Below are 25,206 nucleotides of genomic sequence, written 5' to 3'. Positions count from 1 at the left end.
TTGATTTTTTGAGGATCTCCATACTGTTTTCCATAGTGGCTGCACCAGTTTGCACTCCCACCAGCAGTGTATGAGAGTTCCCTTCTCTTCACATCCTCTCCAACACATGTTGTTTCCTGTCTTGTTAATTATAGCCATTCTGAGGGGCATGAGGTGATATCTCATAGTAGTTTTGATTTGCATTTCCCTGATAGTTAGTGATTTTGAACATCTTTTCATGTGCCTGTTGGCCATCTGTATATCTTCTTTGGAGAAATGTCTGTTCAGGTCTTTTCCCCTTTTTTAATTGGATTGTTAGTTTTTTTGTTGTTGAGAGGCATGAGTTCTTTGTATATTTTGAAGATTAAGCCCTTATCAGATGTATGGTTTGCAAATATCTTCTCCCAATTGTTAGGTTGTCTTTTCGTTTTGTTGATGGTTTCCTTTGCTGTGCAGAAGCTTTTTAGTTTGATGTAGTCCCATTTGTTTATTTTTCCTATTGTTTCTCTTGCCCCATCAGACATGGTGCTTGAAAATATGTTGCTAAGACCGATGTCGAAGAGCATACTGCCTATGTTTTCTTCTAGAAGTTTCATAGTTTCAGGTCTTACATTCAAGTCTTTAATCCATTTTGAGTTAATTTTTGTGTATGGTGTAAGGTAAGGGTCTACTTTCATTTTTTTTGCATGTGGCTGTCCAGTTTTCCCAACACCATTTGTTGAAGAGACTTTCTTTTCTCCATTGTATGTTCTTGGCTCCTTTGTCAAAGATTAGCTATCCATAGATGTGTGGGTTTATTTCTGGGCTTTCGATTCTATTCCATTGATCTGTGTGTCTGTTTTGTGCCAGTACCATGCTGTTTTGGTTACTATAGCTTTGTAGTATATTTTGAAATCAGGGCGTGTGATACCTCCAGCTTTGTTCTTTTTTCTCAGGATTCCTTTACTTATTCGGGGTCTTTTCTTGTTCCAAATAAATTTTAGGATTCTTTGTTCTATTTCTGTGAAAAATGTTGTTGGAACTTTGATAGGGATTGCATTGAATCTATAATGGCTTTAGGAAGTATGGACATCTTAACTATGTTAATTCTTCCAATCCAAGTAGCTTTATCCTTCATTTGGACTATATCCTTGGGTAAGTCTTGCAAGGGGGTAGTAGGGTCTGCTCAAATTCTAGCAGTAATGTATTGCCTTAGTTTCTGAGAGTGGATTTGCATTGATTTTGTTATTCAGTAGTTTTTTAATTGAATTTCATTTTTATTACTAGAAATATGTTGAATTAGATAGACTCACAATTTAGAAAAGAAACAAGCAGATTTTAAGTTAGACAGTGCTTGATTGTTATAGAGGTATTTTTGAGTAGGTGCCCTTTTTCTTCCATATCTGATTCCGTATGCAACTGTGGAAACTTAAGAGGACTAAGAAGCACTCATAAAAAACTAACTAACTAATAACATACTTGGCAAGGCCTTTTCACATTAGTGGATTTTCCTGGCTGTGTAAGTTTTTAAAGACGAGGACGCATTTTACGTGTGTATTAGATTACGTGGGGTAATAAGGAAATCGAGAAGTAAATGGAAGGACCACGAAAACTCTTCCTTAGTTTCATATATCTCTACTTGAACTAATTTAGATTCAGTACAGTATTTAGTAAATGATGCATGATGGCATGGGTCCAAGAGCTAAGATCCTAACAAATCTTTTCCCAATAAGGATTCCAACAAAAACGGAAGGTGTGATCCACAGAATGGATCCCAAACGCTTTAGACTCATTGCCGTTGCTCACGTTATCTCTTACAATAGCAATTGTAAGAGAGCTCGTGACTAAAACTCGTCAAATTAATAAGCATAGTTTCTAGAAAATATATAAAATAAATAAAAACAAACACCAAGAGGTAAAATCTTAATAACACCTTGCTGTGGAAACTGAGGAAATACAGTCTCAGCATCCCTCCAAATAATTATATCTCACTTTTATTAGCAAATATTCAATAAATATTTACTGTGGTTGACATTACACTGTAGACTTTTACTTACCCATCATGGATATTTATAAGAAATACATCCTGACTGACTGATCTTTCTCTCTCTCACCACTTACCTCCACATTCCCATACTGGGAGGGAGGAAAATTGGATGTTACATTCTGTTTAATTTGTCTTATATTTATTTCTCAAATCATTGGTTTCTTGGAAGTTAAACATTTTTAATTTTTTACATTTATAATTTTTATAATATATATAATTTTTATATATTATATATAATTATAATTATATATAATATATAAAAACATTTATAATTTTTAAACATTATAATTCTTTTAACTGTTCTGTTAAATTTCCTCTTGAAATAAACAGGTTATAAATACTCACTCTTGCCACATGCACTGCATCTTCAATGTGTGGCTTTCAAAGGTCCAAACCTCTCTCTCCTTTGCAGATGCCAGTGGTCAAAAGTGTCGACGAAAGACTTTCCGGTCACTGCCTGCTGCGTATGTTCTTTTCTGAGTGCTGCACACTCCCCATAGTCCTAGTGGAAGGAGTGGGTCCCTGTGCCAAACTTGTATCAGGGGAAAACTCTACCCTGCCAAGGTTGATTGGCCCATGCCTGGATCAATGATCCGTTATGTGCTGGACCAATCAGATGAGCTCCTAAGAACAGAGACTAGCTGCAATAGTATGGATAATTGCTCAGAAAGTGTTTACTCCATTTCTTTCTCCCCATTGTAGGTGGAGCACTTCCATGCCCCTGATGTTCGGTGTGGCCAAGCGACTTGCTTTGGTGAATGGAATGTTAGAAGATGGGTCACAGTCACAGGCCTCAAGTATGTTTGCATGGATTGACTTGTCTCTTGTGCTCTGGTGGTCTGGTAGGAGAATATACCCCAGGTCACCACTCTCCCTTCATCTTAAACCCCAAAATGAGGTAGGGAGATGCCCCTGGTAGCCAATGGAGCAAGGCCTGAGCGGAGCTGAGACAACCTCCCGTCTGGAGTTTTGGAGCCTGACATCTAGCACAGCCTAGCTGGGTTGCAGTTAAAATGAGCGGTAGGTTATTTTTGTTTTAAGCCTCTGTATTTTAGCATGGTTTATCATGCAACATTATTGAGGCAATAACTGACTCATAAACTAGGAGTTATTTGATTGTGCTGCTTCGAGATGGTAGGTCATTCAGGCTCCAGCTTGGATGGCCAATTTGGGTCCCTGTGACCTAGTGAACAAGCAGAGAGAACTGCAGATATCTCTTGCTCCTTTCTTCAACAGAGTTTCTTGGGGACTGATTTTTAAGTGATCCAGAAGGAGGGAACTGGCTCTTAGTCAAATGAGTGGCTTGTCTTTTTTCCCAATGTCCTTCGACATTATTTTTTTGCAGACTACAATTTTGTAACAAGGAGGACCAATATCTTGAGTAAATTGTGTTGATAAGTGTAAGGAAGGACTGTGTAGTGACAGAATGAAAAGTGGTACTGGATATAAGTGTTCATAATAAATTCAAATTGGTATTCTTACAACATAGTCACAAAGTAAAATGAGAATGAAGTGAAAGCTATTCAACTTGAAATCTATTAAGGTTGTTAAATGCTCAGAGACTTTTGTGAAAAATGCAGTGTGTCCCTGACTGCAGATGTAGAGATGGACTTTCTGGAAGTTCATGAAAACGGGAAGAGTCTACATTGACCAGTGGGCCTGTTGGTTAGCTGAAAGCACCATCAATGAGCTAGATGGAATCTTAAAGTCTTCTTGCTGTAAGGACAAGATTTTTCTCCTTGAAATAGTTTGTATCACTATTCTGGTGAACCACTCAGTGTATTTATTCTTTTTATGAAATGTTAAAACAGCAAAATCTATGTGTTCATATGTAAGAATTCAGATGTTCTTTGAGGTTGTGAAACAATAGGATAATCAAGACAAAAGAGAGTGTGCAGTAGAATTTTAGGGACTGTAGGATCCTTTTAGCTGCAAATGTAAGAAAGCCAGATCAAACTTGTCTAAATGATGAAGGGAGTCTACTAGTTCATGTAACTGAAAAGTCCAGAAAAGGTCAGTCTTGAAGAAGGGCTGGACCTGGTGTGCCAACATCAATCAGATCCTGTTTTGGTTCCCGCTACTAGGCTCCATTGTCACAGTGCTGGTGCATCCTAAGGCTGGCTGTCCTTGGGGTGAAAGTTAGTAGTAGGTAACAACTAGGGCTATATGGTTTACAGGGCTCTAAATCACACTTAGTAGGGGAAAGAGAGCACACATTTTGAGGTAGCTGTCACCAAAGAAAAATAAAATCTCTTCGCAGAGGCCCCTGAGAAAGTCTGCTTTCATCTCATTTGCCTGGTTTGATCATGTGCTCACCCTCGAACTAATCCTCGTGACCAATGGACTAGGAAGTACTGGTTGGTTAAGGCCACACTGGGTCCACCTGAATGGGAAGAGGAAAGGGAACTGTCAGGCCAGTGCTGGTCACCGGGGCCAGCACGGTGAGTCCTGCGCTCAGGAAGGCCACAGTCCGCTGGGGGAGGTGTCCGACAGACAGACAGACAGATAGTTACAATACAGTGAGATCAGAAGCGGGCAGCCACTGATGTTCTCCCAAAGATTCCCCACGGGAGGTCCTGGCCTAGATCTAAAATAATGAATAGGAGTTTAGTGGACAAGGGAGAAGGAGAGAAGGAAAGAATTTGGGGTAGAGAGACATCATGTTATAAAAAAGCAGTTTTACTGGAAAGCCTGAAGTAACAACCAGTATAGAAGAACCTTCTTAAGTAAAAATTGGCAAGATAACCATAAGAATTATAAGGAAAGAGGTAAAAACTGGCAAAGAAACCTTCCTCTCCAGATCTTGTGGCTAACTTCCCAAGATTATTGGAATGTTGGGCTAAGAAATCTCAGCGCACCCTCCAGTGAGTGATATAATGCCCTTCAAAATGAACACAGTGAGTTCAGCTCGCTGATTAGGATTTATACGCTTCTGGACGGAAAGGACTGTCTCTATTCAGTTTTTTCTCTAAGATTCTTAGCTTTATACTAAGTACCAAAGATGCTTTCTGAATCCTGTCCAAAGACGAGAGGTGTGTGAGATTTTAAAAATAAACCTCCCCAAGGACTTACAGAGTCTTGACTTACGTAGCTGGACATGGGGTGGTACTACAGAGACCAGGTCGTTTGGTGGTCAAAACAAAACAAAACAAACTTGGAAACATTAAAAACAAACAAACAAACAAATTTTTAAAGCCCAGAAAACCCCACACCAAACCCTCAAGCTCCAAGTCCTCCTTTTCTTCCCGGAGGCAGGAACACATCAGTGTTGGTGTGGGGACAGATGTCGGACTGTCCGGTGTCTATGACCTATTTGTTCAGGGCCATTTTTGGTTTTCAGTCTTGATATTCAGGAGTGTCGGGGAGGACTACTCTATAATTTTGCTGCTACTGCAGAGTATGGTCTGAGAACGAATCAGCCAGATCACTGGGTACCAGGTGGCTAAAGAAAGTCAGCCCAGGATCTATTTGTCTCATTGTGGGGCACTGCCATCAACTTACAATCTTCTTCACTCTTGAGCTCTCTGATTCCATCTCCTCGCCATGGCTGCATTGATCTTCTGCCTAAAACTTCTCAAGGCTTCCCATTGCTCTTAGAATGAGGTCCGAAACCTTCACCACAATCTACAAAGCATTGCATGATCTGGCCCTGCCCCCTCCCTGACACCTCAGGCTGCAGGAAGCTTCAGTGCCCTGGCATTCTTTCCTTCCCTCAAAGAAACCAGTCCTCCGATCTCAGCTCCCCTGCTGGAGTGCTCTCCCCCTGCTCCCACCTCTCGTTACCTGCTGCTGGCTCCCGGTCCTCAGCTTCCCTCCTCGTGCTTCCTCTGACTGGCCTCTCTGCTTGCTTGACTTTCACCTGGTTGCTTCCAGTCCTCATTCTGCTCTTCTCCAGCCAGCCTCCAGGGTCCTGTAGCACCCTGAGTCTCCTCCTTTATGGCAATGTGACCCAGTCACAAGATTTAGTACATTAGACTCTGTATGAAGCATAGACATTGATTAGACGCCTGGATTCAGATCCTGGATTCATCACCAGTTGAGAAGTCACATGACTACTTTGACCCTCAGTTTCCTCATCCATAAGTTGGGGCTAGGAATATTGACTTTATAGGATTGCTGGAAGAATTCGCTGAGAATCTGAACATGTAGACTACAGTATCAGGCACTGTAGGCTGTCAATAAATGTTCCTAGGAAACTTGGTGCATATTTAAGACTCCACTGTCTAATGTTCATATGTGTACATGGGCACGTGTGTATATATAAACGTGGGCTTTGGAAGGAGATCTAGGTTCAACAGCTGGTGCCACTGCTTATTAACCAAGTGATGTCAGAAAATCCATTCAGCTTCTCTGAGCCTCAAAGTCCACATCTACGAAGATGGCAATAACAATAATACCTCCCAGGGTTGCTATGAGGATCAAATGAGTTCATATATGAAAATGTTTTATAAACCTTGGAGTTAAAAAAATTGTAATCTAACTTTTTGTAATTGTGTGTTGTTCTCTCAGTGTTTCATCCAGGTAATCTTTGCCTCTGCAGCAAGACTCAAAGTCCCCTTCGCTGGACCCATGATGACGTTTAACACTGGCCTCAGCACAGAGATGACATCCAATAAGAATATGCTGAAAATCAAACCCACAATGAGATACCACCTCACATCTGTTAAAATGGCTAGTATCAAAAAGACAAGCAATAACAAGTGTTGGTGAGGATGTGGAGAAAAGGGAACACTTGTGCACCGTTGGTGGGAATGTAAATTGGTGCAGCCACTATGAAAAGAGATGGAAGCTCCTCAATAAATTAAAAATAGAACTACCATATGATCCAGCAATCTCACTTCTGGGTGTATATCCAAAGTAAATGAAATCAGGATCTCATAGAGATATCTGTACCCCTGTGTTCATTGCAGCATTATTGACAATTGCCCAGATATGAATAAACAAAATGTGATACACATATGCACACACACACACACACAGAGGAATATTATTCAACGATACAAAAGAAGGAAATCCTGCCTTTTACAATAACATGGATGGACCCTGAGGGCATTATGCTAAGTGAAATAGGTCAGAAAGACAAAGACAAATGCTATATGATTTCACTTATATGTGGAAGCTAAACAAGCTGAACTCATAGAAACAGAGACTAGAAGAGCGGTTGCCAGGGGCTTGGGTGGGGGAGATAGAGGTATATTGGTCAAAGAGTACAAACTTCTAGGTGTAAGACTAGTAAGTTCTGGGGATCTAATGTACAGCATGGTGACTATAATTAACAATACTGTATTATATACTTGAAAGTTGTTAAGAGAGTAGATCTCAAATGTTATCACCACAAAAAAATGGTAATCAAGTGAGGGGATGGAGGTGTTAACTAACCTTATTGTGGTAATCATTTTGTAGTGTATCAAATTATCATGTTGTGCATCTTAAACTTACATATGTTATATGTGAACAAAATTTCAATAAGACTGGAAAAAGAAAAAAGAATTTATTGATGTTGTGAGCAATGGACATGGAGATGTGCCATCCAGACCTTTCAAGGAAGACTTGCTGCCCCGCTTTAGGGGGTGGTCAGCAGCCCCCTCCAGCTGTCAGCTCCCTCTGGTCGGCCTTGGGTGAATCCTGCCAGACCTCATGCCTTCCCAGGGTCGGCTTGCTTCTGGTGACTGAGCCAGGCAGAGTATAAAGGCTGACATGGGACAACTTGTTGACATGGGACAACTGACAGGCTATTTTTACCTCTCAAAGCTCCGGGTAGGGCAGGCTGAGTCTGTTGGACCCCGTAGCTGCTCTGCCTCTCCCTCCTCCTGCCTTCCACAGGCACTGATCCCCAGGGTGTTTCCTAATGGCACCGTGCATGGTAAACTCCTCTCAGAGTGTGCATCGCAGAGAACCCAACTTGTGACATACGGGTCCAATAGATTTCACCCCTGGAAGCCTTCATGGACATGACTGCATGTGATTTCTCTGTGCATTTGAATTTAGGATTATCCCTGTTGTCATCGCTTAAGAAACAAAACAAAGGAAAACACGTGGTTTGTGTCATGGCTACTCTGCCCTTTCACTGAGAAGGGAGTACCCATCATGTGGAATCAGTGGCTCATGGAATGCCATGTTGTGAGGTGTGTTAAGCATCATTATTAGGATGCTATGTAGGAGGCAGTTGGTTTCTAATGGCAGGGACAGTTGAAGAGCTTAGTCTATATTCTCTTAGCTCTATTGACCTTGATGGAATTATTTTCCTGCAAGAAAGAGGTAATTCCAACCCCGCATAAGCTGGTTTCAGAATAGAAAAATAATTGAGATCTTTCTTCAATTTATTTAACAAAGCCAGGGTAACCTAAATACTAAAATCTGATAAACACCGTATGAAGACAAGAAAAGTGTAAAGCAAATCTAGCAGCATTTTTTATTTTTTAATTTTTTTAATTTTTATTTTTTTTAAATTTTTTGTTTATATCTAGCAGCATTTTAAAAGAATAAGCCTGATGACCACCAGGGTTCCTTGGAGAGGCAGCGTTGTGTTCGGAAAGGGCTTGGGCTCTGAGTAAGGCTGCCAGGGTTCAAACTCCAACTGTGCTTCCTTCCAGTGTTAGGACCTTGGGTTTGCTGTGTCACCTGTGTAAGCACTGATTTCCTCTGTGAAATGGGACTGATGATGGGACCCACTTCCTAGGGCTTCTGTCAAGTTTAAGAAGGTGAGTCTTGTAGAGCACTCACAGTAGTATCTGCAAATGGGGCCTGGAGACGCGTGCCATTTGACCAGCATCAAAGGCAGCCATGCCATGTAGTCCAGACAATTACCTTTAATAGAAGTCTCTACTTTTACCACTTTATTGGGAAACCAGGATCTTTTGTAGAGCCTTCTCTGATTTGGAACATGAGGAACAAATAGGAAATGCTGGACTCTTCTTACGTTTTGTCAGCTTTTCCCTTTGGGTATACATAACACTATTCTCAACCTAAGAAATCTCTTCACAGAATTCCATCCTGTGGCTCTCAGCATGGCATTAGCACACCGGTGGCACTGGGCCACCCAGTCTGTGGCCTCGTGTGCTCACACTAGTTGGAAAGGTTGTCTGAATATGTGTGAAGCACCATCCCGTCTCTAACAGTAAAGCATCGCGTTTCTGCTCGGGGCTTGTCGCAGAAGTCACTGGTGCATCTCTCTCGTGTTGTGCAATAGAGATCTCTCTGAGGCTGCAGGTCAGTGTTTTAAGTATCAGAGAAAGGGAAGGCCCAGGAACTATTGCCCAAAGCCAGGATATTTGGCCAGAGGGAAGTCTCTTGTCTCTTTATGTTCATAGTGTTAGACCTGGCATGGCAGACCCAGCCACAGGCTTAATTTAATCAGAGCGTAAGAGGAAGAGAAAGGAAGCAAAGTCAAAAAGAACAATCAGCTAAAAAAACATTTGAACTCACTTTTGGGGAAGGATATTCCACAAAGAGGAGAAGAATGTCGTTCTATGCAGGTGTCGCCCTGAGCTCCAAAGGTTGACAGACAGAGCAGCGTCCCCTTGGGAGCGAGAGGGTCATGCTCTATGGCTCTGATACTTCAGGCCTGCTGCCGGGAAAAGAGCAAGTCATTGCGGGATGGGGAAGTGGGGGGGCTGGGGATGGGGGGGCGACAGACTCCGGGTAAGGGGGGCGGCGACAGGGAGGCGGGTCTGTAGGCTGCATAAAGACAAGGGAGCGGCCACAGAGGCTCAAGCCGCCTTTGCCTCGATTCAGAGGAGTCCCCCGTCCAGAGGTGATGGCATTGAGCTCCCTGCAGCTGTCATAGCCGTGGATGCCAGGTGCCCAGGCTGAGCCAGTGTCCCAGGCCAGGGGCCCAAGGGCTGCTGTGCAAGAGAAGAGGTGTGAAGGAAAGCACTGGTAAATAGCCACACTTTCTATTTACTTAAAATTGCTTTGAAAGGAATGCAAAATCTGGCCTAATCTACTTTTGGAAGAGAGCTAGTTGAATATTTAAACAGCTTGATATGATGTTTAATATAATAATGTAATTCGTTGCTATGTCTCATATAGAACTAGACCTAATTAACAGATGATTACAGTTCAATAAATACTTATTATTGATGATGAGAATGGTGACAGAAATTTTAACTCTGTCTCAAGATGTGCTCTGAGTTTGGAGAGCAAAGGATTTTTGACCATAAATCACGGGAGAGAAATTGGGCAACAAAGGAGTGACTATCTTGCTCTAGGATTTGGTAAATTTAAATCCCTTGTTTCTTCATGCTATGCTTATGTGGAACTTATAAAACTGTCTATTAATCAGACTTTATGGAATTTCAAATGCGGAATTCAGGAAAAATACTTATTGAGGGAAAAATAGCATCCTGTGTGCCTCAATTTTAACGTGAATGTGCAGCCTAAATTTGTGAATTGAAGACAATAACTTTTTATATGTGATTATGCTCAAGCTAACAGATCACCTTGGTTACAATCTTAGTTACAACATAGAGACTGTATTGTAGTGGACTTTAGAAGTGTAAGGACAAATGTTAAGAAGGCACCTGTCTGTCTCTCTTAAAAGAATGTGGGCCTGGATATCTTTCAGAAATCTGAGCTCACTTGAGGAAAACGCAGTGCAGTAGCCTTAGGAATGTGAAAATCAGGAGACTGGGAGAGATTTTGTAGGTTGTGAGTTGGGGACACTTTTGAGAATGAAGTTGGGCACCAGGACAACAAGCACAAAAAGCAAAATTGTGGGCACACTGAGATGTGGGGTCAATCCACTAAGAGGTACATAAAAGAATGGACCTCAAAGGAAGGAGGACAGAGGAGGCTGGTGGCAATTCTAAGCCTGCCTGTGGGAGAGACACTATTCCAGGGATCAGGGATACAAGGCAGCCTGGGGCATGCCGACTTTACCCCATGCGTTGAGTCCATTCATCCCCATTCTTAGGCTTTGCTTGCTTTTAGCACACTGCTGTACTTCTTTGGTAGAGTCTTAACCTCTCTGGGTCATGAATTAACACCTGTTTTACAGCAAATTTGCTGCCAGAAGAGGAGCAATGAATACTTCATTTCATCTGCATTTCTTGGATCTCAACCTGAATGCCACAAAGGGCAACCTTTCGTAATCAAATGTCAAGGACAAGTTTTTGCTGTGTGAAGAGATGGGCATCGCCATGGAGGTGTTTCTGACTCTGGGTCTCATCAGCCTCCTAGAGAACATCTTGGTCATAGGCACCATAGTGAAGAACAAGAACTTGCACTCTCCCATGTATTTCTTTGTGTGCAGTTTAGCAGTAGCTGACATGCTGGTGAGCGTGTCCAACGCCTGGGAGACCATCACCATATACTTAATAAATAATAAGCACCTGGTGATAGCAGATACCTTTGTGCGTCACATTGACAACGTGTTCGACTCTATGATCTGCATTTCCGTGGTGGCCTCCATGTGCAGTTTGCTGGCCATTGCAGTGGATAGGTACTTCACCATCTTCTATGCCCTGCGCTACCACCACATCATGACAGTGAAGCGTTGCAGGATGATCATTGCGTGCATCTGGACCTTTTGCACAGGCTGCAGTATTGTTTTCATCATTTACTACAAATCCACTTATGTCATCATTTGCCTCATCTCCATGTTCTTCACTATGTTGTTCTTCATGGTGTCTCTGTATATCCACATGTTCCTCCTGGCACGGACTCACGTCAAGCAGATAGCAGCCCTGTCTAGATCCAGTTCTGTGCGGCAAAGGACCAGCATGAAAGGGGCTGTCACCCTGACCATGCTGCTAGGCATTTTCATCGTGTGCTGGGCTCCGTTCTTTCTCCATCTCATTTTGATGATTTCTTGCCCTCAGAACCTCTATTGTTCCTGCTTTATGTCTCACTTCAATATGTACCTCATACTCATCATGTGTAATTCTGTGATCGATCCTCTGATATATGCCTTACGCAGCCAAGAGATGCGGAAGAACTTTAAAGAGATTATTTGTTGCCATGGCTTCAGAATGGCCTGTAGGTTCCCTAGCAGGTATTAAACAGGAAGTTCTTCTCTCTGCCGCTCTCTTTTCTCCTTCCTTTACCTTATGACAAAGTCAGGTACAGCCAAGGCGTAAGCAAGAAAACTAGAAATCAAAACCGTGCATTCCCTTTATCTTCTTTCCATCTCGAACTTGTGCTTAAGATGTACTCTGTTGTTGTTTTGTTTGTCCTGTGGCAGTTGTTGGGTCAGACGTGCACATGCCGCTTATCCATTTTGGGACTGTTCTGTGACAATTTCTTACTGTCCTGTTTCCTCCTACTTTTTCTCCTGCTCCCACCCATTTATGGGGGTCTCGTCCATCCTCCATCTATTAAGTGTGTGCTCAGGGAAGGTAAAACATCCTGGGTGCAGGTCTAAGCGTGATGAAGAGCTGACAGTAATGGAAAGAAAAGCTGTGTACGTCTACATCGTGTCTGATTGCTTTCTCTCCGCAAAAGCAGTTCCATAACTTTGCTTGATGCTCCTGGGAGTTGTGCATGTGTTTTGGGGCAGAATAGAGTGGTCAAATTCTTTCCATTTGACATTTCCTGTCCATTTGTTATAGGATGTCTCTACAGCTCTCCTTTCCTGAACTGTTGGTTTTATGGCTTTTGTCCATAATTGTCCAATGATGGAATTTCCTTAATTTCACTCCTGTCAATCATGTTTTTGCACCTACCCAGCCATAAACCTTCATGCTCCAAACCTTGCCTCATGTGGTGTGAAAGTCTCTGTGACTCTTTCTTACTGTCTTACTCTGACTCAGTCCAGGGTTTCCAAGTGAGTGTTTGGGGGCATGTCAGGGGCTCTAGGCGCCCCTGTGCTGCATGTAGCACATGCCCATAGCCAAGCTATCTTTGATCTTCTCAGACGGGGTCTGTCTTGGAGTCTGAAACTCCACTGCTGTACACATTGCACATCGCAGTCTGACTCCAGCAGCCAGAGAAGGTCAGGTGCCCATCTCTAACCCTGGGAGTCCCGTCTTCTGCAATGTAGAATGGAGTGAGAAAATCCGAGTTCAGGTCCTGACTCTGCCGTTAACAGGTGATGTCTCCTTAATCATCTCATTTCAGGTTCCACATCTGCGCTGACCTCACAGATGGTCATGAGAACTGCGTGAGAAAATGTGAGAACACCTTGAAAACTTGTAAAGCACCATAGGGGTTGGCTATTTATTTTAAAGAAATGTTGCAGATGGGACAAACACTAGGCGAGGATGCAGGGGGCAGTGATCAGAGCAGTGGCCAGGAAACCAGGAGGCCTGCTGCACCACAGAGCACCTATGTGACCTTGGCTATGTCTCTAACCTCTCGGTCCCAGAGTTCTTATCTGCAGTGAGGGGCTTGGTCCTTACAGCTCTCGTGTTCTGTTCTATTATTTTTGGTGTTAATATCTTCTCTTTTGTTTTGGATATTCATGTCTAGACCATTCCCAGTGAAGGACAAATTGTAAATAAAGAAGTGGACCGTTAGGGTCACACAATGATGAGCTGTTGAAACCTATTGGGGCAGAGGAACTTCCTGGGTGGATGTAGTACACAAAAGTAACTTATAGACATGACCCCCACCCTTGGTAGCTCAGAGTCCAGAAAAAAATGATGCTGGCATGAGCAGGAAAGTGCATAAGACATCCAAATCTTTGGAAAATGGCAAATTAGCAGGTTGTTGACAACTGAGGTGTGAAGGGGCAGCTAGCCCTTCAAATGTTTCCTGTTCCTTTTAGCTGAACGGTCTGGTATGTATCCATGAATGTGACTGATCTCTGTAATTATGATGGGAAACTGCAGTCTGTGTTTACATGGGATGTCTCAGGAACCTAGCTTCTGTGAAAGGTGGCCTCTTGGCTGTCCTGCTCATCTCTGTGGCCCTGTTGCCTACAGTAGTTTCTGGTACAAAGTAGGTACTAGATGTTTGTTATTGTTGCTTAGCAAATGTGCATTTAATCTGCTGCCCAAGAGCAGATTGCCCAATAGCAATCACTGAGTGCTACCTGAGGTCACTAGGGTTCAGACCCTATGAGTAGAATCAAACTTTGGTCCTTGTGGTTTACATTGATTCTATCTGGGAATTCAGTTCACATTAGGCTCACTCTCTCTCTGGGTGCTTCATGACTTCAGACAAGATCTGACCTTTAATAAAGGTCTTTAGGGAAATGCTCAAATGTCTTTTAATCTCTATATAAATTGTGTAGAAATAACTCAAGTGTTCAGATGTGTCTTCATTTGGAAGGAATACATGTATACAGTGACTTGGGAAATACCTGTAAATGAATCAACCCCTGGAATCCCAATGCAAAGTCCCCTAAACAAAAAAATCTATTTAACTGTTGTATGGCATTGTATATTAACTCCTTCTGTTTCTGTAGGAACTTTATTTGATGTAAAAATATGTGTTCAAAGAAATGGTTAATGAAATGGAAAGACTGGACCACCCATTTGAACTAGTCATTCTTATGTGTGATAGTCAGAGTGGTTTTGATCTTCCTGCCAATTTGTCAGCAGCTGCTGCAAAATGAGAAGGTATATTCATTGGTCGATTGTGATAAAGTTTCCTTGACAGTATTTGTCACCTGTAGGATGGCCATTTCTCAGTTCAAAATGATTTAACTCCTGAAAATAAAATAAAATTGTACACTTGACATTATATACTGTTGAAAAGTCTGTCTCTTAGTAAAAAAGTAAGTATTTTGGGGATATCACCTATCAGTACTCAGTGCGGGGCTAGAAGCGGGGGCCGTTAGAGAACATCTGCCATCAAAGAGCGTGTGGGGCATGAACTATTTCAAGACGAGAATATTTCAAGATACATGGAAACATTGTCCACAATTCAAGGTGCTACGTATAATTAAATAAGAATTTATGAGGCACAGACTATACATGTTATAAAATGAGGGCTGTGACACTCTCCCATGGTTGTAATGGCAATTCTGACTGGTAGGTGCAGGGTATGTCGGAATTTTGGGGTGAGAGAATAACTTTGAAATGATAGGTAGTGTCTACATCAGATCCAGATGTGGCTCCTCTTGATCTGGAGACCCATAAACTAAAAGGACAACTTATCTGATACCTTCCCCCAAGCCGATGAATAATGGTGGAAAAGGGGACCACACAACACTCCCATTCAGTAACAGGAAGGATAGGATCTATGGCATAACACTTCCAGGGCTCAAAAGCAACCTGTGGCCAGTGCTACCACATTAGACAGTGCAGATCCAGACCTATTGCCTAAGCTTGCTGTATATTTCTCCTTTTTGCTCCCATCACTTTTTCTTTCTCTCACCTTAGTTCTATATGCTTTGAGTCTATCAAGCTTTGAGGGAGAGTCATGCTTTTAGTTTCTTTTCTCTGAGCCATTTGTCCAATTGAGAGGATTCACTGGATCATTTTGATACATCTTTATTGGACTTTACTCTGAGATGGCTTCCTTAATTCACTCAGAGGATTTTCGAGGATGGTGAAAGCTGTCCTCTTGATTTGATCCTAGCGCCAAATCTGAGTTTTATTTGGTTTATGTTATTCAACTTTCTTAATTTTATCTTTTTCTTACCGGGTTGAGAAGAGCTGTCTCTTCCCACTCGGAGGTCACTAACTCTGGATTCTCTTGAATTTTTTTCAGGTGGTTTCAAATGTATCAGTAAGGAATCCTATTTATTTATTTATAAACTTGTGGTGAAATACATATAACAAAATTTTCCACCTTAACAATTTTTAAGTCTACAGTTCAGTGGCATTAAGTGCATTCACATTATTGGGCTACCATCTTGAATTCCTTTTACTCTTGCATAGCTCATCTCTTTCTTATGGTATCTCATTAAATGCAGCCAACAGTAACCAACATACACTATTGATGTCCTGTTTTCTGACCTTTCCCTGTACAATTGTATATGTTATCCACCAGGCAAGCTCTTTTTGTTTCCACCACATAACACGCATTGCCATTCTTCCTTGCTCTCTGTGCACCCATTTTAGGTTTTGATTCAGCCATTTTTAAGTAACAATTTCTGTACTTGTCAGGGTAGTCTAGACCAGTGCCTCTCAAACTTGAATAGCCATAAGAAACACGAGGAGAGCTTGTTAAAATGTGGATTCAGGGGGTGAGCCCAGTGGCATAGTGGTTAAGTTCTCACGCTCCTCTTCGGCGGCTCAGGATTCACAGGTTTGGATCTTGGGCGCGGACCTATACACTGCTCATCAAGCCATGCCGTGGCAGAGTCTCAAGTACAAAATAGAGGAAGATTGGCACAGATGTTAGCTCAGCAACAATCTTCCTTGAGCAAGAAGAGGAATATTGGCAACAGATATTAGCTCAGGGCCAATCTTCCTCACCAAAAACAAAAACTGTGGATTCAGATCTGGTGGGTCCGGATCAGAAGCTGGGAGCCTACAGTTTTTAATAAGCTCCCAGATGTTGTTGGTCTGAGGATCCCATTTTGAGAACCAAAGTTATCCTGTAGAAACAATCATGACTTAACAAACATTTATTTTTCCATCATGTTACAGGCTCAATACAAATTAGCAGGGAGTCTTGCTGTAGTTACTCAGGAACCCAGGATGATAGAGGCCCCATCCTGACATATACTTGCATGTGAGTTTCTATTTCCACTCACATTTCCATTGTCAAAATAAATTCCATGATATAACATCAAAGTGAGCTGGGGAGGAAATCAATCCTACTATGTACCTGGAAGGAGGTGAACTGGACATTGGAAAATAGCACCTACTGTGTGCTCAGCATGATGCCAAGAGTGTTGCCATTCTATGTCTTTGTCCTCAAGGAGCTAACAGGCCAAGAACCATTATAATAGTCATATGTGTGGGAAAGTACATGTCACGTAGTTAAAAATGAACTTGTGTGGCATGATGTAATATTGTGATTTATACAGCACGCATTTGGTCTTTGTCCCCATTCCTGGCACAGAGCTCCTCAAACCCTTGGAATTTTCTAAGTGATGAGAGCTATAAAAGTGTCTTTTGTTATGTTAATAATGTGACTTTTTGAATGCCCCTAAAGGATTTGGCATCACCTAAGGATGGGGGCTGGTCACCACAGGAACCAACCACATGACTAGAGGGTTGGAATTTTCCATCCCATCCCCCATCCTCCCACCCCCATCTTCAGGGAAGGGAGAGGGGCTGGAGATTGAATTCAATCACCAATGACCAACGATTTAATCAATCATGCTATGTAATGAAGCCTCCATGAAAACCCAAAAGGACAGGCTTCAGAGAGCTTCCAGGTTGGTGAACGCATGGAGATTTTGGGAGAGTGGTGTGCTCAGACAGCATGGAATCTCCACACCCCTTCCTCGTACCTTGCCCTCTGCATCTCTTCCATCTGGCTGTTCCTGAGTTATATCCTTTTAAAATAAACCAGTAATCTAGTAAGTAAAATGTTTCTCTGCGTTTTGTGAGCCTTTCTAGCAAATTAATTGAATCCAAGGAGGGGGTCATGGCAACCTCCAATCTATAGATAGTGGTTCAGAAGCACAGGTGAAAGTGGACTTGTGATTGGTGTCTGAACTGGGGGACAGGGCAGTCTGTAGGACTAAGCTCTTACCCTATGGGATCTGATGCTAACTCCGGGGAGGTAGTGTCAGAACTGAGTTGAATTGTAGGACACCCAGCTGATGTCAGAGAATTGCTTGCTGATGTGTCAAAAACACACACAAATAGTAATTGGTGTTGGAATTAACATAGTACATAGCTTATTTATAGCTATGTGGAATGAGGGATCTGGTGCATTCCCACAGCAGTAGAACTGATACTCACGGGTGGTTGTGGGGCACATAGCAGAGTTTTGGGATGAGGGGATGAGTTTGAAAAAGCCTTTAAGGTGATTAGGATATATTAGGCTCTTTCCTCCCTCTCCATTGAGAATCACTGTGTAAAATTCGAGACAGGAAATATTAGAACCAGTCAAATCAAGGCAGATTAACAGATGAGCATGTTATATAAATCCAAGAAGAATGGGTTGGGTTTGCATAGTTATGGAAGAAAGGGGAACATAGGATGGGAAAGAACTTGGGTAAAAGCTGATGCTCATTAGTGGTGAAATAGCCTGACCAGAGCCAAGGGTATATGTTGGGGTAAGAGTGGAAAATCATTAATATGTACTGGAAACTATAAAGACGGGATTATACGGGCCTTGAAAGCCAAGGAGAAGAATCTATCTTACACTTGTTTTATAGGAACTAGGGAGCCATTAAAAGTTTTTCTTTCTTTTAAAATACATGGCCATGATCCAATAAAATCTGTGCTTGCACCTTAGTTCGATGGCAAATTTGAGTTAATATCAGGAGAGATGGGAGGGAGGCTGTTGCAGTCAGGCAGGGTGCAGGCCTGAGGGCCTGGACTAGGTGTGCAATGGGATGGAGAGAACAGGATGTCATCTAAAGGAAGGATCTCTCAGAAACCCAATCAACTACCAAGTCTTACAAAAAGGGACTCAGATTCTAGTTTGTCGGTTATTGCTACTCTCTTCCTACATTATGTTGGTTTCTCTCTCAATGTTGAATAATATGAGGTGTTCAGTATGTTCAGAGTTTTTGGCTTAGAGTGAGTGCTAACTCTTACTGTTCTTTTCCTGTTATTGTTCAGATCACAACTTGCTGTGTGTCTATCTCATCCCTCCTTCTTCCATCTTTTTTTTCACATCACTACACTTACTTGGAGAATAAATGAACTTTTTAAGGCCTTTTAAGTCTAGTTTTAAAGAAAAGACTTGACTACCTGTTTTCCACTCATTGACTCTGTCTTTACCAGTGATGTGCGTTTTAAGTAGAGTATAGTAATATAATATATAATATATAAGAGACTTGATGCCTTAGGTGCTTCGTTGCATTACACTACAGCATGCCTCAGTCATATCAGCAGACTCTGGGGCACAATCATGTAATTAGAAATAATGAAGTATGAAAGCAGAAGCATGTAAAAACATCCTCAGGGATCTCCCAACAGAAACCTGATAGAATTTTAAGCTGGTTCTCTATTTTTGTCTCCTTCTGTTTACCACTGAAGTGCTTGCCTACTTTTCCTTTCTACCCAAGGACTGTTAGGCCCATGACAATGTGGTGTCAACCCTCCCCACCCTACTGAAGTACCATTCACCAATTCCAAACACCTTTCTCAGTCTCTACCCTCTTTGCCTCCTTTGCAATACTTTAACTCTTGTCTGCTTCTTGTAACTTCCTTCCTTATCTTCCATAGCACTCCCTGTCCTGTTCTGGACCACTGTCCCATGCAAACATTCTTACCTTCTCTGGCTCTTTGATCTCTCCCATCTCCCACATTTAGTCTTGCCTTGAGATTGTATCTTTAGAATTTTTCCTTTTATTGTGTAATTTTTCTCTCAGTGGTCTCATCAACTTCCGTGATTTTGACTCTCTCTAGGCATATGATTCCTACCTCCTTTATTTCCAGCCTTAACTTCCCTTCTAAGCTTCTGCCTGGTGTTTTGGGAAAAATGCACACCAGGAATCTCAAACTTTGCCTCTTAAGCTCCTCTTCCCACCTCCCCTACATTGGTGAAACTATTTCCCTGGTCCCTAAACCCAAAGACTTTGGGATTATCTCGGGCTCCTTTCTCTCCCTTGACATCTCTAGAATCAGCTGGAAAATCCTATAGGATCTACAGCCAAAATTCCTCCTTCCCATCCCCACTGCCACAAAATGGACTTGTCTGGTTACCTTTAAGTTTGGATTTTGGTGCAACATCTAAACTACCTCCAGTCTCTTCCTTTGCTGACCTCCCCTAAAGTGCTGCTCTGATAGTGTCATCCCTCCTATTCAGAAACCTTCGATAACCCCCAGGGCTTGCCTTGTTAAGTTCTCAGTCCTCACATTTACCTTGAATCATCTCTAAAATATTAGCTAATCTTCCAATCATCCTACACATCAATGAAACGAGACTACTTTGAACATGACTTGTGCTTTTCTGCTTTCAGATTTTGTTTAAGCTGTTCAGTCTGCTGGGAACACCCTCTCAATATCCGTGCCAGCCTTAAAGCACATCTCAAATGCCACTTGCTCCCTGACTCCCCAGTCATACCTCACTGTGACGCACATTCTGCCTGGTACTTCAGAGATAGTTTTTATGTCCTTTACCAGAACTTCATAATCTCTGCGTGCATTTTCTCTTTTATCAGTTAGGGCAGTTCTGTCCAATAGAACTTTTCATGATGATGGAAGTGTTCTGTATCTGCCCTGTCCACTACAGCAGCTGCTAGCTACATGTGGCAGTTGAGCAATTATTATATGGCTTGTGTGACTATGGAGCTTAATTTTTAATTTAATTTAATTTATATTTACATTTAAATAACTACATGTGGCTGGTGACTACCACGTCGGACAACATAGAATTAGAATTTGGTTCATTGCAGGGCCGGCCCTGTGGCTTAGCGGTTAAGTGCGTGTGCTCTGCTACCAGTGGCCCGGGTTCGGATCCCGGGCGCACACTGATGCACCGCTTCTCCGGCCATGCTGAGGCCGCGTCCCACATACAGCAACTAGAAGGATGTGCAACTATGACATACAACTATCTACTGGGGCTTTGGGGAAAAAAAGGAGGAGGATTGGCAATAGATGTTAGCTCAGAGCTGGTCTTCCTCAGCAAAAATAGGAGGATTAGTATGGACGTTAGCTCAGGGCTGATCTTCCTTACAAAAAAAAAAAAGAATTTGGTTCATTGCATATAACAGAAAAAATGCAAACAACAGTGACCTACTCAAGATGAAAGTTTATTTTTCTTTTACTGAAAAAAAGTCTGGAGGTAGGCATTTCAAGGCTAAAATGGAGCTCTACGATGCCATAAAGAATCAAGGCTTCTATCATTCTCAAGGTCAATTCCTGGTCCAAAATGGCTGCTGGAGTTCCAGCTGTCATATCTGAATTATAGGCTTGAACAAAAGTAAAGACAGTCAGGAACATCAGCTTTTCAATGCAAATGTTTTTCTTCAAACGTGGAAATTGTTTTTTATTATTTCCTTGATTACAGTCATGCGCTGCATAACGACATTTCGATCAATGATGAATGACATACACACCAGTGATCTCATAAGATTAGTAGCGTATAGCCCAGGTGTATAGTAGGCTATACCATTGTCAGGGAAAAGGAAGAATCCCCCTCCGCCCTTTCCCTCAAGGTTCTTCTGGCTGGCCAAATAATTAAAAGACAGGTTAGCAGGAGAAAATAATACCAAGTTTAATAACATGTATACATGGGAGAAACCAGGGAAACTGAGTTTCTCAATGCAATAGCAGAGATTCTCATCTTACATACTATCTTCAGCTAAAGACAAAGAAGGATGTTGGAGGTGGGTGGTGTTTTGGGATTTCAGAGGGGAAGAAGACAATTTACACGAAGAGGGAAATGTAAATGTTTGTCAGAGGATGCTTTGCAGGACCACCTATAGAGAATGTGGCCGGAGAGACAGGAATTATAGTAATCAAGAGTATGTAGATTTAAGTCTTCTTCTTCCATCCTGATAAGAGTTTTCACAGATAAGGTCATCCCTCCTCTTCCCACTACACAGAGGGAGATACCTTTACAAATGTAAATATTTGGTAAACAGAACTTTGTTAAGAATGGGCTTATCGAGGATCCTGCCAGTCTGTCTACACCCTGAGTTAAATTCCTTTAGGCAGTTTGGGGAGGTCAAATGTCCATCAGAGAAAATAATCAAGGTAAAGAGATATATCTCAGGGTGGCCAATTTTGGTCTCCCACACCATCTAGATTTGTGGAAGCGCACTCTATGATATTCGCACAATGACAAAATCGCTTAATGACGCATTCTTCAGAACGTACCCCCATCGTTAAGACTTCTTCAACTTTTTCTTTTTTCCCCATGTCTTCTATTGAATTTTTAATTTGGCAATTATATTTTTAATTCCTATGATTTCTTGTTTATCTTTTCATTGCCTATTTTTCATAGCAGACTGTTTTTGAATTCATGGATCCATGTCTTGTCCAATCTCTCTAAAGATAAATCGGCTTTTTAAAAATTCTGTCCTCTTACTTGAATCATTTGTTTTCTCCAAAGTCAGTGATTCTATCCATCTTGCTCCTTCACATTTGTGTTGCTCATTTCCCTCAAATGCTAGGTGAACCTAGATTTTCCTTTCATATGTATAAATGAAGAAGCGGGTGTGATTGATTTAGTATGTGGATGGGATTCCTTGATGCTCTCCTGAAAGAGAAAGCCTGATTGGGTGGCTCCCTGTGAGTGGGTGAGGCACATTGATTGTCAGATGTTACCTGAAGGGTATGAACAGGCTAATAGGCTGGGCACACCTCCACCCCTCTGAGCTAACATGGGAGAGGATTCACTCTGGGGGTCTGGTCCTCACTCTGGAATGCCAGCTCCTCCTGGGTGTCCTCCTGGGTACTTCGAGGGAGGTATTATTTTATATCCCTTTGAAGATACTCTTGGTGGTGTAGTGTATAGGCCATGCCACGGTTCTGCAGATAGTTCTTATATGTATCACCTCAATTTCTTCCTTTCTTCCATCCTGGCTCCCATTCTGCTGACCCTGGTGGGCTCTGCTGTGAAAAACTGGTGGGCTCCATTCCAGTTTCCTCTCTTGTGTGCACCGGGCTGTGGCTCCCCTTAGTCTGTTTATCTGTCAATATGACTCCATCCACCCTCCAGCTCTGGAAATTGACCAGAAGTTTTAGTCTTCTGATATCTCCCATCCTGTTCTCAGCACTTTTATGAATTCATTCCCTCTTATTCTTTTACTGTCATTTCCTTGGATTTTCAGGAAGAAGTGGAGATAGATACTTAAATGAGAAATCCAATTGAGCTACATTTTGGGGCTAGCAGGATCAGACTTCTATGCAAAGCGGAAAGGCAGGAGACTTCCCAGATTCCAGGGTCTGGTTCTAACCCTTGTTCTACTTACGAGCACACAGCCACACCCAGAACTAGAGCCTTTGCCAGCGTCAAGGAGGTGCAGGAGTCTCGCCTCACCCTGGCGTTGTTCTATTGTCTTTCTTATCTTGACTCCCAACTAGAGAGATCAAAGCAATTAGTCAATTCAAACAAAGAGCATGACCCAGGTCACAGGAGACCATTCGTCTGTTCAGCCTAGAGTGGCCCTTTTAAAGTTAATGATCAAACTTTTTTCTGCCAGCAAGTGGCAGTGAGCATATCTCAAAATGCTTGTTCTGTCTTCCATCTAACCCTCACGTAACCAGCCAGTTAATGAATTAAAGTAACCCCAGGTGAGGGCCGGCTCCGTGGTTTAGCGGTTAAGTGCGCGCACTCTGATGCTGGCGGCCCGGGGTTCGGATCCTGGGGGCGCCCCGAGGCACCACTTCTCCGTCCAACGCGAGGCCGAGTCCCACGTACAGCAACTAGAAGGATGTGAACCTATGACATACAACTATCTACTGGGGCTTTGGGGGGAAAAAACTGAATAAAAAAAAAAAATAATAAAAAAAAAATAAAGTAACCCCAGGTGAGAATTCTTCTCACCGCCTCATTGTTTGAGAGCTACTCGAAAATATCTTGAGTGCAAATTGTAGTGTTCTATGTATTTTGACAGGATTATTTCATTTAATCCTCCAATTACCCTAAAAAATAGTTAAATATTACCATTCTCAATTTACCCTTGAGGCGACTGAGGCTTAGAGAGATTAAGAAAGTTGTCTAAGGTTGTACACCTACTACATAGCTGTCTCTCAGTTCAAGCTTAAGGGCTTCAAAACACTGCTGCATTTCTTTGTTCTTCTAAGTCCTGAGATGCCTTTGCTTTCTTGGGCTTCCTGCTGCTCTCCACATGGGCCCAATTTGGTTCCATGCTCCTTTGTCAGGACTCTGCCTTCCTGAACCATGCCACTCTCTGTGTGTGTGTGTGTTAAGCATGAGTGGGGATGGGAGGTGGGTAGATGAGGCTCTGGACAAGGGTGACTGGTAAGCACAGGTGCTGGAGGTAGCTGTACAAATTCTGGTCTAGATCCAGGGTTCTCCAGAAGCTGCTACTATGGTTTCAGGTATTTAAGGGCTTTACATCCAAAAAGGGGCACCTTGTGACTCACTGTTCGGGATCACTATGTAATGTGACGTGGTCTGGAAGCAGCAGCATCTGCTCAGCAGCATCGTGTGGGAGAGCGGCGCTAGACTCCTCCAACCCCTTCTGGGGGCGCAGCAGCACAGCCTCCTCAAACCTCTCGCCACCTGGATGTGAATGATAAGAAGGCCCCGCATGAACGTGTGGGAGATCAAAATTGGCCACCCTGAAATATGTCTTTTTACCTTGATTACATTCTCTGAAGGACATTTGACCTCCCCCACGAACTGCCTAAATGAATTTAACTCTGGGTATGGACAGACTGGCAGGGTCCTCGTTAAGCCCATCTTATCAAAATTATGTCTCTCCCTGCCCCTGAAAAGAGTTGCCAGACAGACATTTACATTTATGAGGGAAATCTCCATTTGTAAAGGTATCTCCCTCTCTGTAGTGGGAAGAGGGGAAGATGATCTTATCTCTGGAAAGTCTTTTCGGTATGGAAGGAGAGGACTTAAATCTGCATACCATTGATTACTGTAATTTCTGTCTCCCTCCCCACCCCCAACATCCTCCTTTGTCTTTAGCTGAAGATGGTATTTAAGATGAGAATCGCTGCTATTGTGTCGAGAAACTCAGTTTCGCCAGTTTCTCCCAGGTATACATGTTATTAAACTTGGTATTATTTTCTCCTGCTAACTTGTCTTTTAATTATTTGGCCAGCCAGAAGAACCTTAAGGGAAAGGGCGGAGGGGGATTCTCCCTCTTCCCCGACAAACCCCTGGGGTCACCCCACCCCACCATGTCAGGGTGGCAGCTGGAGGCACTGGGGCTCAGGAGGGGCACCTCTTTCAAGCCTTCTTTTTTTTTTTATTTTTTTTTATTTTTTATTTATTTATTTTTTCCCCCAAAGCCCCAGTAGATAGTTGTATGTCATAGCTGCACATCCTTCTAGTTGCTGTATGTGGGACGCAGCCTCAGCATGGCCAGAGAAGCGGTGCGTCGGTGTGTGCCTGGGATCCAAACCTGGGCCGCCAGCAGCGGAGCGTACACACTTAACCGCTAAGCCACGGGGCTGGCCCCTCAAGCCTTCTTTTATGAGCCTGGGTGAAACACCCTTATAAGACCTCACTAAACTGCACACTGCAGTCTGAGGAAAGAAGACAGAGTCAGCGGGCAGTTGTGTGAATTTTCCAAAGGACCACCCAGC

At 42.6% G+C, this 25,206-nt stretch overlaps 1 protein-coding gene across 1 annotated transcript; it reads left to right on the top strand.

Annotated features, from left to right (window-relative positions):
• Positions 1-11,021: 11,021 nt before the first annotated feature.
• On the top strand, positions 11,022-12,153 carry MC5R (melanocortin 5 receptor). The gene is given in 1 exon segment (XM_087438821.1): positions 11,022-12,153. A coding segment is annotated over 1 exon segment (978 nt). The 5' UTR covers positions 11,022-11,028; the 3' UTR covers positions 12,007-12,153.
• The last annotated feature ends 13,053 nt before the right edge of the window (positions 12,154-25,206 follow it).

Source organism: Ceratotherium simum, chromosome 14, assembly GCF_057802395.1.
Source record: "Ceratotherium simum simum isolate JZ-2026a chromosome 14, ASM5780239v1, whole genome shotgun sequence".
In the NCBI taxonomy this organism is placed as follows: domain Eukaryota; kingdom Metazoa; phylum Chordata; class Mammalia; order Perissodactyla; family Rhinocerotidae; genus Ceratotherium; species Ceratotherium simum.
The sequence above is the reverse complement of the archived record's forward strand: the minus strand, read 5'-3'. Positions and strand labels throughout refer to the sequence as shown.